At 52.5% G+C, this 15,020-nt stretch overlaps 3 protein-coding genes across 8 annotated transcripts; all 3 read right to left on the bottom strand.

Moving 5' to 3' along the window:
* Positions 1-29: 29 nt before the first annotated feature.
* On the bottom strand, positions 30-1,548 carry LOC308182864 (protein phosphatase 1 regulatory subunit 3C-B-like). Its single transcript, XM_080568160.1, has 2 exons — positions 1,472-1,548; positions 30-1,364 (listed from the first exon to the last, which is right to left on the bottom strand). The coding sequence occupies exons 1-2, from the start codon at positions 1,483-1,485 to the stop codon at positions 455-457; spliced, it is 924 nt and encodes a 307-aa protein (XP_080424286.1). The 5' UTR covers positions 1,486-1,548; the 3' UTR covers positions 30-454.
* Positions 1,328-9,515, bottom strand: GINS4 (GINS complex subunit 4). 5 transcript variants are annotated; one of them, XR_013942138.1, is made up of 10 exons: positions 9,373-9,515; positions 9,103-9,189; positions 8,689-8,802; positions 8,119-8,216; positions 7,692-7,780; positions 7,206-7,296; positions 7,007-7,108; positions 6,609-6,847; positions 6,294-6,412; positions 3,926-5,835 (listed from the first exon to the last, which is right to left on the bottom strand). XR_013942138.1 is itself a non-coding variant. In XM_080568163.1 (8 exons), exons 1-7 carry the CDS (start codon positions 9,469-9,471, stop codon positions 7,012-7,014), a joined length of 675 nt encoding a protein of 224 aa, XP_080424289.1. In that variant the 5' UTR covers positions 9,472-9,515; the 3' UTR covers positions 1,328-1,364; positions 7,007-7,011. The 5 variants fall into 5 exon arrangements, 2 of the variants coding, with proteins under 2 accessions (XP_080424289.1, XP_080424290.1); XR_013942139.1 differs by lacking the exon at positions 6,294-6,412; XR_013942140.1 differs by lacking the exon at positions 6,609-6,847.
* Positions 9,516-9,715: 200 nt separating this feature from the next.
* GOLGA7 (golgin A7) lies at positions 9,716-14,901 on the bottom strand. 2 transcript variants are annotated; one of them, XM_080568155.1, is made up of 5 exons: positions 14,645-14,901; positions 13,347-13,499; positions 12,889-12,990; positions 11,746-11,809; positions 9,716-10,984 (listed from the first exon to the last, which is right to left on the bottom strand). In XM_080568155.1, the coding sequence occupies exons 1-4, from the start codon at positions 14,753-14,755 to the stop codon at positions 11,762-11,764; spliced, it is 414 nt and encodes a 137-aa protein (XP_080424281.1). In that variant the 5' UTR covers positions 14,756-14,901; the 3' UTR covers positions 9,716-10,984; positions 11,746-11,761. The 2 variants fall into 2 exon arrangements, with proteins under 2 accessions (XP_080424281.1, XP_080424282.1); XM_080568156.1 differs by having other exon boundaries at positions 9,716-10,981.
* Between the last annotated feature and the right edge of the window lie 119 nt (positions 14,902-15,020).

Raw genomic sequence — 15,020 nt, 5'->3', positions numbered from 1 at the left:
CGCCCCGCCCCGCAGAGCCGCAGCCGCTCTCGCCCCGCGCCGCCTTTATTGAGCCCGTCACAGCCCGGCCGCGCCGCGCCGCGCCCCGCCCGGAGGGCTCCGGGCCCCCCGGGGCAGCCTCGCCCCCCGCCCCCGGTCCCGTCGCCGGCTGTGGGTCGCGGCAGCCCGTCCCAAAGCCGCCCGTCCGTCCCGCTGCGCCCGCCTCTCGCGGCAGCGGTGCCCGCAGAAGGTACCGACGGGAACCGCACCCGGAGCAGCTCCCAGGCGGTGCGGCAGGGCCAGCCTTGAAGGTCCCGTGAAGAGCGGCAGCTGCTCGCCCAGCGGCAGGCCGGAGGCGCGGAGGAGCTAACAACCGTGAGCGGCGCCTCCCACTGCTGGCCCCCGCCCCAGCGAGCCCCGCACCGCAGCAGGGACGTGGAAGGAAGGGCCCTACGCCTCTCCACCCGCTGCTTTCCTACCAGTAAGGGGCTTGAGTCTCTGAGCGCCGCCAGCTCTGCAGGTGAGAGAGGACAAGGGCGGCAGCCCGGGAGGTGCCACGATGCTCCCGGGCCCCGTTGGCACTCTTCACGGCATGGGAGGGAGGGCGGATCATGCCCACGTGGCAGATCTTGTAGTTCCTCCCATGGTTGTTGTCCCAGTGGGTCTTCTGCCCACACTGAAAGGAGATGCAGAACTCTGTGGCCCTGCGGGAGCTGGATGGCTTGGGCAGCGAGAGCTCGAAGGAGAAGGTGTCTGTGTCAGCCGAGCCATACGTGCTATGCATGTACTGGCAGGAGATGTCTCGGAAGCTCTTCCAGCCATCAAAAGTGATGCGGACCGTGACTTTCTTCTCATACTCGATGTTTCTGACCTTCACTGTCCCTGACAGGGCATGGTCCTGGACCAGGCAGCTCTCCAGGCAGACCAGGTTGCTGTGCAGGCGGCTGCGGAAAGCTGCATAGTCTGAAGAGGGCTGTGGGAAGTCCAGCACGTACCTGCAAACTTCTGGGCGTGAGTCCCGCAGCCGGGGTCGAAAGCAAGCGAGGTCTGACAGGGCATGCTGCAAATCACAGAGGTCCTCCTCGATCTTTGAGAAGAAACGGACGGCTGTCAGCGAGAGCCCTTTCATATCAGCAAACACGACCCTCTTCTTCTTCTGGCTCTTGGAGCTCTTGGTGCTATCTCGCCGCTCAGGCTCGTGTTCTGCGCTCAGCTTCTGGTTGAGACAGGAGCGGAGGGGTTTGCGTGCCCGGCTGCCCCGCAGCTCCTCGTAGGAGTTCAGCAGCTTGCGGATGGGGGGCGAGTGGCCCAGGCAGAGCCGCACGGCCAGGTCCACGGGCATGGCTGGGGGGGCGACGGCCCGCGCGCTGTACACCTGGAAAAGCCTGGAGGTGAAGAAGGGTCAGGCAGTGAGCCCCGGCTGCCGGGTGGCAGGGCCCCGGGCCCCGGCCCCGGCCCGCGCCCTCCCTCCGCCCGCCCCGCCCGCGCTCACTCGCCGCAGCTCATCGCGCCCCGGCACGGCACGGCCCGGCCGCTCCCTCCGCCGCCGGCGCCGCGCGATGAATGGGGCCGTGGGAGCGCCCGCCGCCGGGACGCCGCGCGGCAGCCAATCGGCGCCGGGGCCGCGCCCGCGAGCGGCCAATGGCGGCTCGGGGCCGCCCCGCCCGGCCCCGCCCCGCCGCCCGCCCGGAGCCCCCGGGCCGTGCCCGAGCAGCGCCCGCGCGCGGGGCCGGGCCCGCCCGGAGCCCCGTGAGCGCAGGGCACGAGCGTCGGGGCGCCCCCGGCCGCCCCGCACCCCCTCCTGCCGGCCCCGCGCCCCGGCGGCGCCCCCGAGCACGGCGGGGTCGTCCTGGGCCGGGAGCGCCCCGGTTTGTACCCAGCTCCTTTCAGGTGCTGGCTTCAAGACAGCCGTTGCCAGGGCGTCCCCGTTCACGGCAAATCGCAGACTCACCCCGCATCAAAACAAACCCACCGCGGAAGCTTCTTGCCCCTGCTTCCTTGCCCTGAAAAAGAAGACGCTGTGGCGTGCCTGACATTCATATTCAGAACCGCCTTCGCTGCTCGGCTCACATGTGACTCCTCGACAGAAAAGACCGTCACCTAAATCAGATCACCCCTGCCCGCACTACCTGCTAATCTCTCCAGAGCTGTCTAGCCATTTAGGTTAAGCAGACCTGATTTTTCCTGCTGACAGCACAGATCTTGATCAGCTCATGACACAACCCGTCTATCAATATTTATACACGGCTTCCCACTGCCACCGTGTCTGAACGTCTTCAGCACAATGCAAGATCTCTCTCCCTTTGGATGACCAGAAGCGAGCCTGAACTCTGAGTGTGGCTGGCAGAAATCTGCAGGTCAGCCCTGCCCTCAGTCAGCAAAAACGTCAGAAAAAAGCCAGAGCCAAAGCTGTATGCTGCCCTGGAAGGACGTGTGGCATCCGGGTCACCGTGGGTCAGACACTCCTGCCCGGGGAGGAGCACGGCAGAGCCCTTTGCGGATAACCAGGAGCCAGACGCACTTGTCTGGCTGGGCCTGCAGGAGCCGTGTGGCATTTATTCCTGCCCAGTGCTCGTTGGTACCAGCTCCCCAACCCGGTCAGCATCAGGATGGATTCGTCTGATGGGCCTGTTAAGCCCATGCCTAGGCCAGAGAGCTCTGCTGTCAGCACACACCTGCCATCCCGAGCCAGAAGCCTTGAGCTGAAGTCCTGGCTGGCAACCGTGCTCAGGCCAGCACTGGAAGCAGTGCTCCTTGTTTTTGAGGCTGGCCTCAGACACAAGCAGGGTCACATCCTTCCACAGAGGTCAGGTGGAAGACAAGCCACATTGTACCCGCCCCTGCAATGGGTAACTGTGGCTGCACCTGCCCAAGTTACAAACCCAGGCAACATCTTCCCAGGGTCATGACAGCGAATTAACCCCTTTTCCCTGGAACTAAGGGCTCTTCCTCATGGTCTCGTAATTTGTCTGCTTCTGAACCTTTGAATACTCAAAACGTTCCCTGCAGAATTTCCACCTGTTTCCCCACTGTGACTTTGTGTAGGCGTTTATTCCTACTTACTAAAGAATGAACATCCTCACTGAATTACAAGCTAGTGAGATCATTTTCCTGTAGATACCCTAGAAAAAAGAAACAATCACCTTTTGATTGCTTTTTTTCTAGATGGTTTTCAGAGGAACAGCCCCCTTGATATCAGCTCTAATACAGATATTTCTCAATTCTAGGAAAGACTCTGTCAAACAGCACAGCAACCTACAGCCACGGTGAACCAGGGCAGTGGAAGAAAAAGCCCACCGAAGTGCCAGGGACAGGTTCTTCACGCGGCTGGGGCCCCGGGGAAGACAGCCACCCTGTGCGCGGCTGTGATCGGTTGCGTACTAGAGGATTGCATACGATCGCATATGTACGCACACACAACGCAGGCAGTGAGTCAGTTCCCAGCAGTTTCTTCCCAAGAACCATCCTTTCATCACATCCTCTCAGGCTGACAGCACGTATTCTACTTCAGTGACTTGGGGTAGTTGACACAGACATGGAAGAGGCTTCCTACTAACGAAAGCACTTGCTCCACCTTTCTCTTGCACTCAGTAGATCCGGCTCAAGCTGGGAAATCACAGCTCACCACCAGTGCCCTCTCTGTGACCTCTTCCACCACCCACCTACTTTGCATTTAACGCTAATCACTCAACTCAGTAAACCAAGCTACCTACACCTTGGAAGGAACAGAGAATAGGGGATCTATTTCAGCCCAACAGCAGACCTTGGAGAAGCTGTTCCCACTCCGTGCATTCTCATCACAGGCACAGACTAAGGTGGATTGACCACCGAGTCTTTTTCTCCATCTAAAAGTACAAGCCAAAAGCACCTCTTTCTTGACAAGGTTGCAGACGTTTCCCCTTCCCCCAGCACAGATGAGGAAACAGAAGCACTGTGTCAGCAGTGAGACAGTATCCAGTCCCAAAGTGTCTGGGTACTTATTTACGGAAGGACACGAAGAGCAGACAGTAGCATTTTCAGGTAGGCCTAAACTTAATCGGTTAGCCTGATTCCAACCTATTAGCCGTTTTCCAAAATCCTGCACAGCCTGCGATGATGCTGCCATGTACCAACTTTCACACTCCAGAAAGGAGCTGTGCTGCAGGCACTCTAGGAAAAATCAACTCTGGTGGAGATTTGGCTACTAGAAGAGGGCAGAGGCCCCCTTCACTCACACTGCTGCAGCCACGTGCTGCCCGGACGATTGTTCAGTCACACTTAATACGGCCAAGGAGAAAGTCTGCCAGACACGCCACCTAGATGTTCTCCAAGCAGCTCGTCCAGAGCATGTTTTGCAGCAGCAGATTAACAATGACTTTGAACGGGAGCTTCAGTCACCTCTGTGAAGCTGCCTGGGCTGGGTACAATCCAGGAATGGGCAGGGTACAATCCAAAGCCCCTTCCTGGGGGCTGCGCAGAGGTACGCGCTACTGATTCCTAAGGATTAAACCCAGCTTCCTCTTAACATCTATACTTAAACGAATCTTCTTTACCTAAATGGATTCATTAGGAACACTATAAAGCACCCATGCAAAGCCACTCACACTACAAGATGCGCTGTGTCACACCCTGCCTGGCAGAGAAAGGGGAGTGTCAGAGGAGCACCAGCCTGCTCCCCACAGAGCATGATGCAGGGAAGACCCTGCACTGAAGGAAAATGAGCCACAGTCTGTTCATGCACTTGGCAGGCACTGGGCTGCACAGCAGGGGACTAGGAGAGGAACGCAAGGGTCAGCAGGGCAGGAGGAGTTTTTGTTCTGTGTGACCAGCACCAAGAAATTGCACATCTCCCCTTCCCCAGCAGCTGTTTCAGCAGAAGGCAGCTTGACAGTCTCTACCCTCACAAATGCAAACAGCAGCTGCAGCAGAACTCCACACTTTCTGGAGGGAGACTCTTCAGATTCAGAGCGCACACAGCAGAAAGCTGCTTTCACCTGACCCCATCGTTACAGTGACTCCATTTTAGTGAAACTGGTCACCACTATTCTTAAATAAGGCGTCCTGGCAGAATATGCCCTCTGCCACGTAACTTTGCAGCACCTGGTTCTAGAGGTCTCTCTGTGCAGGGAGCTGAATGCTCTGCTGCAGAAATCAAATACAAAGTGCTAGCCTTAGAGGAAGCAACATGAATAACACACAAAGCATAGATGGTGAGGCAAAACCAAGACTACTTCTATTCTCATCCTGCAACAAGAGACTGTTCTGGGAAAGCTCTGCCAGACTTGTGCTGCAATATCATTCTCAACACAAAAGCACCACAAGCTTACAGAATTCCTCAGAGTCCTTCCAGTGCTCAGCTGCTGATCGTGCAGACCATCCTGTACCAAGGGCCTTACTTGTCCTGAAGTTCACTGAGAAAGGCAGCCTTGAGCTTGAGGATTAACTGTAACAGTGGTGTAATCTCTCTGAAGTCTGTCAGCCCAAAGGAGGAGGTCAGAAAAGGCCAGAAATGCAGGAAGGTCTCTCATCCCCCTTGCTGGACTTGATCAACAAGGATTTCGAGAGGTGAAATAGCAGCACTTCAGTCTTCACTGCAGGAGCTACTTTGGTGTTGGCTTTGAGCAAAGCCTGTGTACGTAGCAAAACAGTGAATGGAGTGAAATGCAAATTTTACATGGGCAGTATCAAGACCCCGTGAGCATGAACCAGTTGCTCTGGTTAGAGAGGTCTGTGACAGGCGTTCAAACACTGCCTGATATTTCCAGAGCTTCCATCATGATTGCACCGTTCGCAATCTCAGAGAAAACACAGATGCCCAAGGCTCCTGTAGACACTCCTTCCAAATCCAGGCCTACTCTGCAGGCAAATCTCAGATACCTGTAATGGCAAGGGTGGATATTTTATGAGAATAGTGCTATTGTTACCAAAATGCCCGGATAAATCAGTGTAATCAGCCATGTTAGAAGGGGGCTTGTGGATGACTGTGTCCACACTGGGACACAAGCGGCATAGGACTTTCCAAGGAAGGACAGACTTGCTGTTTGGCCTTCATAACTATCCTTCAGAGGAGACACACTGAATTCCTAAGTTCATCTGTGTCTCCCAGCCAATATTTTCAAAAAGACAACAAGAAAATACTTGGTAAACTCTGTAACCTCCCTTCGCACTGCAGATAACAAGCTAATGCTAAGCACCCCTCACATGATCCTGGGGCTGTCCCCTGCTTGCCCGTGACATTCTCTTTGCTCTACCTGAGCTGCAGTTTCATCCTTAACTTGCTCCCAATCCTTTCTGCTCCCTGTGCGATAATCAAGATTTGCTCTGCCAGCAAATACCTTCACGTGTGTTGTTCTTTTGCTCAAGGGATCATGTGGCAAAGGTGGTGCGGAAGTATTCCCCCCAGTTCACCTCAGAGCAATCGGGCACTTGCACAACAACCAGGGTTGCATAGACCCTGTGAAAAGATCAAAGCCGATGGGGGAAGGTGGAGTTTACACAACTGGTTACCACACCATTTGGTCAGCCAGTTCCCACCTGATAGCCTAAACTCAAAGAACAGTGCTAAACTAGGGCATGGATGAACACACAGACGTTTTAAGATGTAAGTTTAAAAAAGAGGGCATCCTGGCATTCACAAAGGCATTATTTACCTCTGAGGACAGACGTGCTCTGTCCACATCTGCTGTCAGACCAGCCCGAGATCTGGAGAGGCGGCACCTACGCTCGTCCCTCCCTTGGGACTCGAGGCACTGTGGCAAGGCTCCACCAAAGCCTTGTTGGAAGGAGTGCTGTGACACAGGCCGCCCTCACTCAGCAGCTCTGGGCAAAAGGAGCCCGGATGTACCATAAGCAATTAAGAGTTTGATTAACTGTGGGGGCCCCTCCGCATCTGCAGAGGGGAAGACATCTTGCTGGTCTACTTGGATGCTCCCGAGGGTGCTCCCCCGGCTGTAGCAGGGTGCACGGCCCCACCGCGCCGTCCTGGCGCCACCCGCCGGCCCAACCCGCCGGCAGCCGGCCGTCACCGCGGCCCTGGCTCGGCACCTACCGCGCTCAGATGAGCTGCACTGCTCCCGAGGCCACCAGAGGGGCGATGGTCTTGTAGCGGATCAGGTGTTGTGAGCCCTCCTCCAGATCGATGGTGTACTCCCTGCAAGAGGCAGGTGCGGAGTTAAGCTGCTTCTCCTCGTTCGCTGCCTGTGGAATCCTGCCTGCTGACATGCGCCGTCTGTGGGAGGATCACCTACCTCTGCTCATCAGTCTCCGGCTCGACCAGGATGTTCTCCTGCCTCTCCAGCACCCTCAAGAAGACGAAGGAATCCAGGTTGGGCTTTGGGACTGTGGAAACAATGGGTTCAGAGCACCGACTCAGCACTCACTCATGTTCCTCTGCAGGATGCTCAGCTAAGAAAGGGGAATTAGGGACAACAAACGCAAGGCCAGTAAAGGAAATGCTAGACAATTCTGACCAGGAGTAGGGTGCGCTGCCTCCATTTAAGACAACACCGGATTGCAGTGGTCAGCACATGCTCTGACAGAAGCACGAAGGGACAGCAGCATTAAGCCATGTGCTACACAGCAGAGCAACGTGAGGATACTGTCACCAGACAATGTTTGCTTCTACTGAGCACCAGCTAGAGAACTAGTTCTTAATACTGCATGCTCCCCAGAGCTTTCCCCACACCTCTTTTGCTATAATTTTCTGGATTATCCTAGAGTTTGGCTGTACTCACCTGATTTTAAGAGGGACACTTTCTGCAGGTTGGGTGGCATGTGTTTTAGGGCCACGTTTTTTAGGTAAGTCTCTGTGTTTGCCATGTACCTGAAAAAAAAACCAAACATCAGAACATCTACTGATTAAGTCAAATGTAAATCCGCCTAGAGAGCACTGATTCAAAAATGCCAAAAGGTGACATCCCCTGGTCCTGTGATTGCTAGCAACTGGCTGACAGTAACCAGCTCGGATGCCAAACACAACGCAGACTCAGAAGAATTATTTCATTTCAGCTCTTTCCTTGTCCATAAGGAAAGCTCTCGCTAAAACTGAACGTTACTGCAACCCTGTCTAAGGCTAGCACTCTGAAGAACTGTTCAGCGAAACACAAGGATGAGTCCTGTAACCCATGCAAAGGGAGGGAGACGCATCCAAAAGCTACTCACTCTTTAGCAAAGGCAAACTCCTCCGGGGACAGAATGGAAGGCTCCCCTTCAGCTCGAGACTTCTCCTTCTCCAGGACATGGGGAAAAAACTTCTCTATCTGGTATTGGAAGAAAAATCCCAAAGAATAAAACACAGCTCTCCTAAACGTTCAGTGACTACAATCCCCGTCCTTCAGATGCTTCCCCTACAGGAAGTCACCCACTCCTGAACAGCAGACAAACCTGACCAAATACCTGCTTCTGAATTAACAACAATATGGTCAGCTGGGGTCTCCAAGCTGCACAGGCATGTGCGTACACGGCAGGACCCAGGCAGAACACACAAACATTTAATTGTGCCACCCTGGGTTTAGATGCGGTAACAGAACACCATAGCAATGCTGTGATTCTCCTTCATCACAACAGAGAATTGTGCCCAAGGAATGAAATCTTTGGGGTTGCACCCAAGATGAGACAGAAAGAGAGCGAGCTTTAAAAAAGTGTCTCACTGTAGCACGTGGTATTTTATGGGTAAGAATCGCCCCTGAAGTCACCCTTTTCTATCCCCTCTGCAGCACAAGAAAGCGTTACCTTCACAAGCCTACAGCGCAAGTAGCTGCTGAGCACGTAACGGATCCTTTCGATCTCCATGCGATGGACGCTGACCTTTAAGTCCCCTGCCTTTGCCCGTTTCAGGTTTGACTCCTTAAAGAAAAAAAAAAACAAAGAAAAATTAAAAGGTTCAAATACCAAACAACAAGAAACAGCGCAGGGAGGTCTTTTTGCACATACGGGCAACAAAACCACCTGCAGCGCCTCCTGATGCCGCCAAGCGCTGCCTCCCCGCATCCCCCAACCCCTTCCTCACGACAAACCCTGCGAAGCAGCCCAGGCCCGCCCCGTCTCAGGGGCCGAGGAGCAGGCGGTCCGGGCGCTCGCAGGGAGACCCGGGCACACCTTGGCCGGGCCGGCGCCCCTCGGCCCCCCCGCCCCAGCGGAACCCACCATGTGGTCCAGCTGCTCCACAACGCACTCAACGATCTCCGGCTTGCTCTCCAGCAGCTCCGGGGCGAACTTCTCGTTCAGCCAGGCCTAGAAGAACGCACGCTGTGAGCAGCGGCCGGGAGCACGCCCGCCCCGCGTCCCGGCCCCCAGGGCGGCCGGGAACGCGCCTCAAAACCGCGGTAACGGGAGCCCGGCCCGCGGCCCCCGCCCGGAGAGCGCAGCCCAGGAAGCCCCGGGCTCGTTCCTCGGCCTCCCCCCGGTCCCCGCCACCTGCTCCAGGCTGCGGATGAGCTGCGCCGGGGTGAGCACCAGCTCCTCGCTGCCCCCGGCCGCCTCGGGGCCCGGCCCCCCGCCGCCCGCCGCCGCCATCCCGCCGCGGCCCCGAGCGCACGCGCGGCCCGGCCCCGGGGCGCGCCCGGCCCCGGCAGAAGATGGCGGCCGGGGGAGCGGCCGGGGGAGCGGCCGGGGGAGCGGCCGGCGCTCAGCGGGGCGGGGGGGGGGGCGCTGGAGCCGCCCGAGCTGGGGCCGCTCGCGGCCGGGGCGCTGCTGCTCACCCCCAGGCAGCCCCGCAGCGCTACTCGACGCAAAACAGCGCTACCAGGTAGGACACGGACACAGTTTAAGAAAAAATTTACTAATCCATTAGTACTTCTGCCAGTATTGCAACAGACGTGAAAGGCAAACAGTTACAGTTTTAGAAAAACACGCTTTATACAATTAAAATATGAAACAGATCTCAAAAAAAAAATCAGTGGCTGAGTAATAAGCCTGGAATTTCAGATCCAGTATTAGCACCTACAGTACCACCAAAAGCCGAAACACTTGATCTATTCCGCGGAATTTTTCTGTTTCTAAATTCAAGAATTCCTTCCACGATTGGACAGTGGTGCTCAGCACCAGGTCATCCTTGCTTTGATAATGGAAAAGGATACAAGAGAAAAGTATCAAGCCAACCCAGTTTGTAAGAACTTAACTTTAGCAGGTATTGCTGAGGAATGTCGATGCATGGGAGATGCTAAGTAATGCACAGCTCTACTCTTCAATAGTGTGTCAGCAGACAGAGTTAAGACACCATCTTATACAACATCTAAGTTTGTCAAATCAGTGTTTTCCTATAAATTATATATAATAAATCCATAAAGAAACAGTTTTACACTTCACATATTAATCGGAGTAGGGTAGGAATTGTTTATTGGTTCAGCATCCATTTTACTGTACTTACTGTTTTATGCATGAATAGACCCCCCTCTTCTGATGAGCATTGACAGATGCAATAGCAACATATACACAGTAGTAGAAAAAACATTAGTATTAAAGTCCAGCTATTCCTCCCCCTTCTAGGAACAACCAAAACATTAAAACAAGAAACACTTTGCCTTCTAGTTTTCCATGAGAATCAGCACGGGAAGCTTAAAATGCTTGTTGCCTTGAGTCACTTCTCTCCAGGCAGAGGCACTGCATAGCCCCTCACTGCAATACTGAACAGGAGGGAAGGCCTTGTTTCCGGGAAATCCCCAACTCTGACTTGTAGCTTTCCAAAGCCCGACTGACGTACAGAAAGGTTTAATAACTAGGGAGGAACAGCACTGCACTTACGTGACTAAAACTAGACTTCTGTTGGGCCAAGCGCCTGGTTTCTTTCAGAAGAGAACGCAGCTTTATCACTTCTTTTTCTTGAAAAAACTAAGAAATAATCTCATTGCTTAAAAATTTGCCACAAAATGGATGCTGACCAGCTGGGTCACCCCATGTGGAACAGAGTTTTAGGAAGTTAGTCCTTGTAGTAGATGGCACTGTGGATCTGGCAGCAGAGAGAAGAATGATGCTCTAAAGTAGGAGGTAGGGGAACTTTGATACAGCAAGTCCACTGTTGAGCTATCTGCTAGAAAAGAAGTTTCATATTATTAGAAACTTTTAGAAAAAAGTGTACAAACCTTTACATAGATATATTGTGTTTTCTTAGAAGGCACACAGCAAGAAAACTAGGCTATGCAACAGAATATAGAAGCTCATCTTCTATCTGCTTGGAACCAATAAGGTAAAATGCAATTACTCATTGATTTGTTCAGGATTCTAGGGCTAATAGTAATAACTCCTAGGCAAAACACCTTGATTTCACAAGTGCTGGAAACACAGCAGCTTTTAAAGTAGAGCTTGCTACAAGGCACCTCTAAAACCAGGAAAAGTTCTATCCTTCACAGCATTAAAGGAAGGGCAGTCGCTATTATAGCGCCATCAATGATTTCTCAATCTCTTATTCCATTAGTCTGAAAATTATTCAGCGATCCACATAAGAGCTTAAATATTGTTCTATTTTAAAGTCTAGATTTAAGGGTAAGCCTTAAGTTTGTCTACAATAATACAGCACAAGTTAGGTTTATATGTATTTGCACAAACAAGACCTGAATTTGTTAACTTTGTTAAGTTTTATGCCATCTGAACTGTATTAACATTCAGTGACACAATGCCAAGTATGGAATTTCTACATATTCAGAAAAGTGTAGCCACACAAGATTTATGTGAAGAGCCTTTGATTACACGCAGCAGTTGGATAAATATTTTGTCTCAGTAAGAGGGTCTACATCTTTGAGCACACAAAAAAAAGAAGGTGAGACTGGCATCTAATATAATGTTAATATGTACCTGAGACTCCACAGTTTTATCTTCCACTGCTCATACCTCTGTCTTCATAAATGGTAATTTCAATCTGCACAGAAAGGTTGTTAGGGAAACATACTATGGAAAGATTATGAAAATAAAAAAAAGTGGAGAAACATTATGATAGCAGAACTTTAGTCCTTGTGCTTCACACCTGCTGTTTCAAGGCTAGTTTCACAGCTACAAAACAAACGGAACTGTACGCCTAAGAGGTGTCCCATAAAATCAGTCTGTTGATACAGCCCAGGCCTGTTCTGAGAACAAGAACAAAAGATGCTGTATATGTAGAACTTGTGAGCCTTGCCATCTTCTCTTAAAACTCAGGAAAGGCTATGCACTGGACAAAAGGTAATGCTTCTGTGGTTCAGGTACTAATTCAACAGCCAAACTAGGAATGCTTTTACTCGAATGTTTTTGCAACTGCAAGGGATTAGGCTTAGCATGCATTTAATTGGCACACTCTGTTTCAGTTTGCTTCAGTGTCAATATTGACAAAACATGATGCAGGTAACTCATTCTATCCCTAGATTTGATGTAACTTTGCAACTAGTAAGGTAACATCTAGGCAAAACGCCTGCACTGTGGTTCAAGCACTGAAGTAAAAAGATTCCAATAAGCCACGCTACATCTAAGAGCAAGCACTAGTTTGGTATGATCAACTTACAGCAACGTGCTATGGCGAAGTTTTCACTAGAACATAGGCTGAGCATTGCAAATGAAGCCACAGCAATCTCTTGCTTTCATGACATCAATTTCAATCCCACCAATTTGGTCACTTTTTTCCCCAAACAGCCAAACTTCATGTTCAGAGGTCACTGAAATAGAGAAAGCATCTCATATGTTTGACGTTCTCTGTTTATACGTACTGTGTTTTCAATAAAGTCTCGAAGGAGAGATTCTAATACTGCATTTTTGTTGTATTTTATTAAAAAGTCTTCTGATGTGACAAGTCTTAGTGTATTAAAGTCTGACCAGAGAACAGCACGCAACTGGAGTAAAGAGATTAATCATGTATTCTGTAGTATTACAAATCAAGGATGACTAGAGGGTGCCATAGTAACAGAGAGAAACAGGTAGCATATCACAGATGGACGAGTCAGGAGAATCTTAGAAACCACAGAAGGATACAACTCTTAGTCCTCTTTCAATGGGATCTGTCAGAAGTAGGCCCTGAGGAGCATAGATCTTCTCATTCTGTTCCTGAATGAACTTGGCAATTTTCTTTAGAACCTGGTAACAGAACAGCCCAAAGGTCAGTTCCTTAAATCACGTTTAAGGAACGTTTTGGGCAACAGCCCAGCAGAATCACAAACATAACATCAGGACAGCCCAGCATCACAGTGCCAACACCCACCAAAGACAGAACTTGCAAGATTCCCTGATGTATAACCGATCATTACACTGCGCAGTCTGACTAAAGTCTGTCTGATGCATACATGAAACAACCCTGCAGTAAGATCCAGACTCTAAATGGAATTTGCACAGCAATGGTGCAAGTCACAGAAAACCTACCAGGAAGTAAATATTTAACTGATGCCTGTGGACATCCTGCCTTCTAAGCAACACAATAAACAGAAGAAATGCACCTTTTCATAATGTGTTTCCATGCACAAGAAGATAGTATAGGCAGTCAGACAGGCCAGACACCCTTCAAGATAAGACTGGCCCCCAAGTTTTTCAGCTTCCGCATAAAGGTTATTCAGTGTTCGTACAGTCTCTTCAAACTGCTGCCTATCAATCTGCAAGAGAAAGTCAAATTTAGCCATCGCACTGCACCCGCCATATTTCAGAACTCACCGATGCCTTCAGATATCTGCCTTCATTTATTGCTGTTTGTGCTTCCATGCTTTTTTAGAAGCGTCACCTACTAACGTTTTAAACAGACACTGTGTTTAGAGCCAAAGTCTGGAAGACACTGAGTTACAGGCCAGTAATTCTTTGTTAAATATCCACCAAGCGATTAGACCCAGTCTGAATTCCAACACAATCTGAATGTAAAGCCATTAAGAGTAAAATAACTAAATCAAAGCGCAATTCAAACGAGGGGGGAAAAATGGGTTAATTAACAAACATACAGAGATCTGGCAGATTAAGAAGAGCATTTAAGAAGTGAATTGATTGAGCTAACTCTAGATATCAATAACTCCTTGCTGGTCCTGAAGTGTTGGTCAAACAAGCTCTCTACAGAACACACAGAAAGCAACGAACAAAAACAAACGAACACACACACAAAAAGGGGGAAAGTAGAAGAAAAGCACAATGACAGGAATAGAAGACATCAGCAAGGAGCGGCTGTTTTGTTACTCTTGAAGATACCCCATCTGACCACATCAAGCCAAATGAAGGCACTCGAGATGGCACTCAGATGGTGTCTGCCGCACAGGATCAGCAGAGCTGTCTGGTCTCCACAAGAAAGGGCAGTGTTACAGCACCGTGGTGCAACAACGCACGCTTTATTCCCCAGGAAATAACAAGCTCATTCTACTTCACTGCCACAAGAGACATCTGTCCTCTGCAGCACTGCAGAACGCACAAACACCATCGTCTGAGGAACGTCGAAGAGAAGCATTAGCGATCTTTCACGCGTGTTTTGACCGTAAATTACGAACTCTTCCCCACCCCCGGCCAGGAGCGGCGCCCAGGCCGCACAACGCTTCTACGCCCGCCGCCAGCCCCCGCAGCAGGACGCGCCTCGCAGCCGCGCCCCCCTCCCGCTGCGCGCGGGGCAGAAGCGAAGAGCGAGGCTCGGGAAGCGCCGGCACCCCGAGACCCAGCGACCGCCCCGGGGGCCTCGGCAGCGCCCGTCGCGGGCCGGGGCCCGGGGACACCGCCCCCGCCCCGCCCCCGCGGCCCGGCCCGGCCGCGCCTCCGCCGGTTCCCTCACCCGGTTCTCCAGCTCGGCCGGGAACTTGCTCTGGAACTGGCAGCGCGTCCCGCCGCTGTAGTCGCGCTGGATGAACACCTTGCCCGACACCGGCGCCTGCTGCGGCCTCATCGCGCCGCCCGCAGCTAGCCCCCCCCGCCCCGCTCCGCCCCGCCGCGCTCCGCCGGGCGCCGCCGCCTGACGGCTGCCGCAAAGGCGCAGGCCCGGCTGCGGGCGGGACGAGGGCGGAAGTGCCGTGCCGCGCACGCGCCGCCCCCTCCCCGGCCCCAGGGAGCGGCAGTGCGCAAGCGCCAGCCGCCTCGCCGGGCCTCTGCGCATGCGCGCACGTCGCCCGCGTCCCATTGGCTGCGTGGCGATCACTGCCCCCCCCCGTCAC

The sequence above is a fragment of the Anser brachyrhynchus genome, assembly GCF_964034855.1.
Source record: "Anser brachyrhynchus genome assembly, chromosome: 26".
Classification (NCBI taxonomy): domain Eukaryota; kingdom Metazoa; phylum Chordata; class Aves; order Anseriformes; family Anatidae; genus Anser; species Anser brachyrhynchus.
The sequence above is the reverse complement of the archived record's forward strand: the minus strand, read 5'-3'. Positions and strand labels throughout refer to the sequence as shown.

Excerpts from the sequence above, each read along its gene's own strand:
- GOLGA7 (XM_080568155.1), bottom strand. The coding sequence starts at position 14,755 with ATGAGGCCGCAGCAGGCGCCGGTGTCGGGCAAGGTGTTCATCCAGCGC. Across the intron at positions 13,500-14,644 it reads CGGCCGAGCTGGAGAACCGG|ATTGATAGGCAGCAGTTTGA; the intron begins GTGAGGGAACCG and ends TTTCTCTTGCAG. Across the intron at positions 12,991-13,346 it reads TGGAAACACATTATGAAAAG|GTTCTAAAGAAAATTGCCAA; the intron begins GTGCATTTCTTC and ends TTCTGTTACCAG.
- GINS4 (XM_080568163.1), bottom strand. The coding sequence starts at position 9,471 with ATGGCGGCGGCGGGCGGCGGGGGGCCGGGCCCCGAGGCGGCCGGGGGC. Across the intron at positions 9,190-9,372 it reads TCATCCGCAGCCTGGAGCAG|GCCTGGCTGAACGAGAAGTT; the intron begins GTGGCGGGGACC and ends GCGTTCTTCTAG. Across the intron at positions 7,109-7,205 it reads CCGGAGACTGATGAGCAGAG|GGAGTACACCATCGATCTGG; the intron begins GTAGGTGATCCT and ends TGCCTCTTGCAG.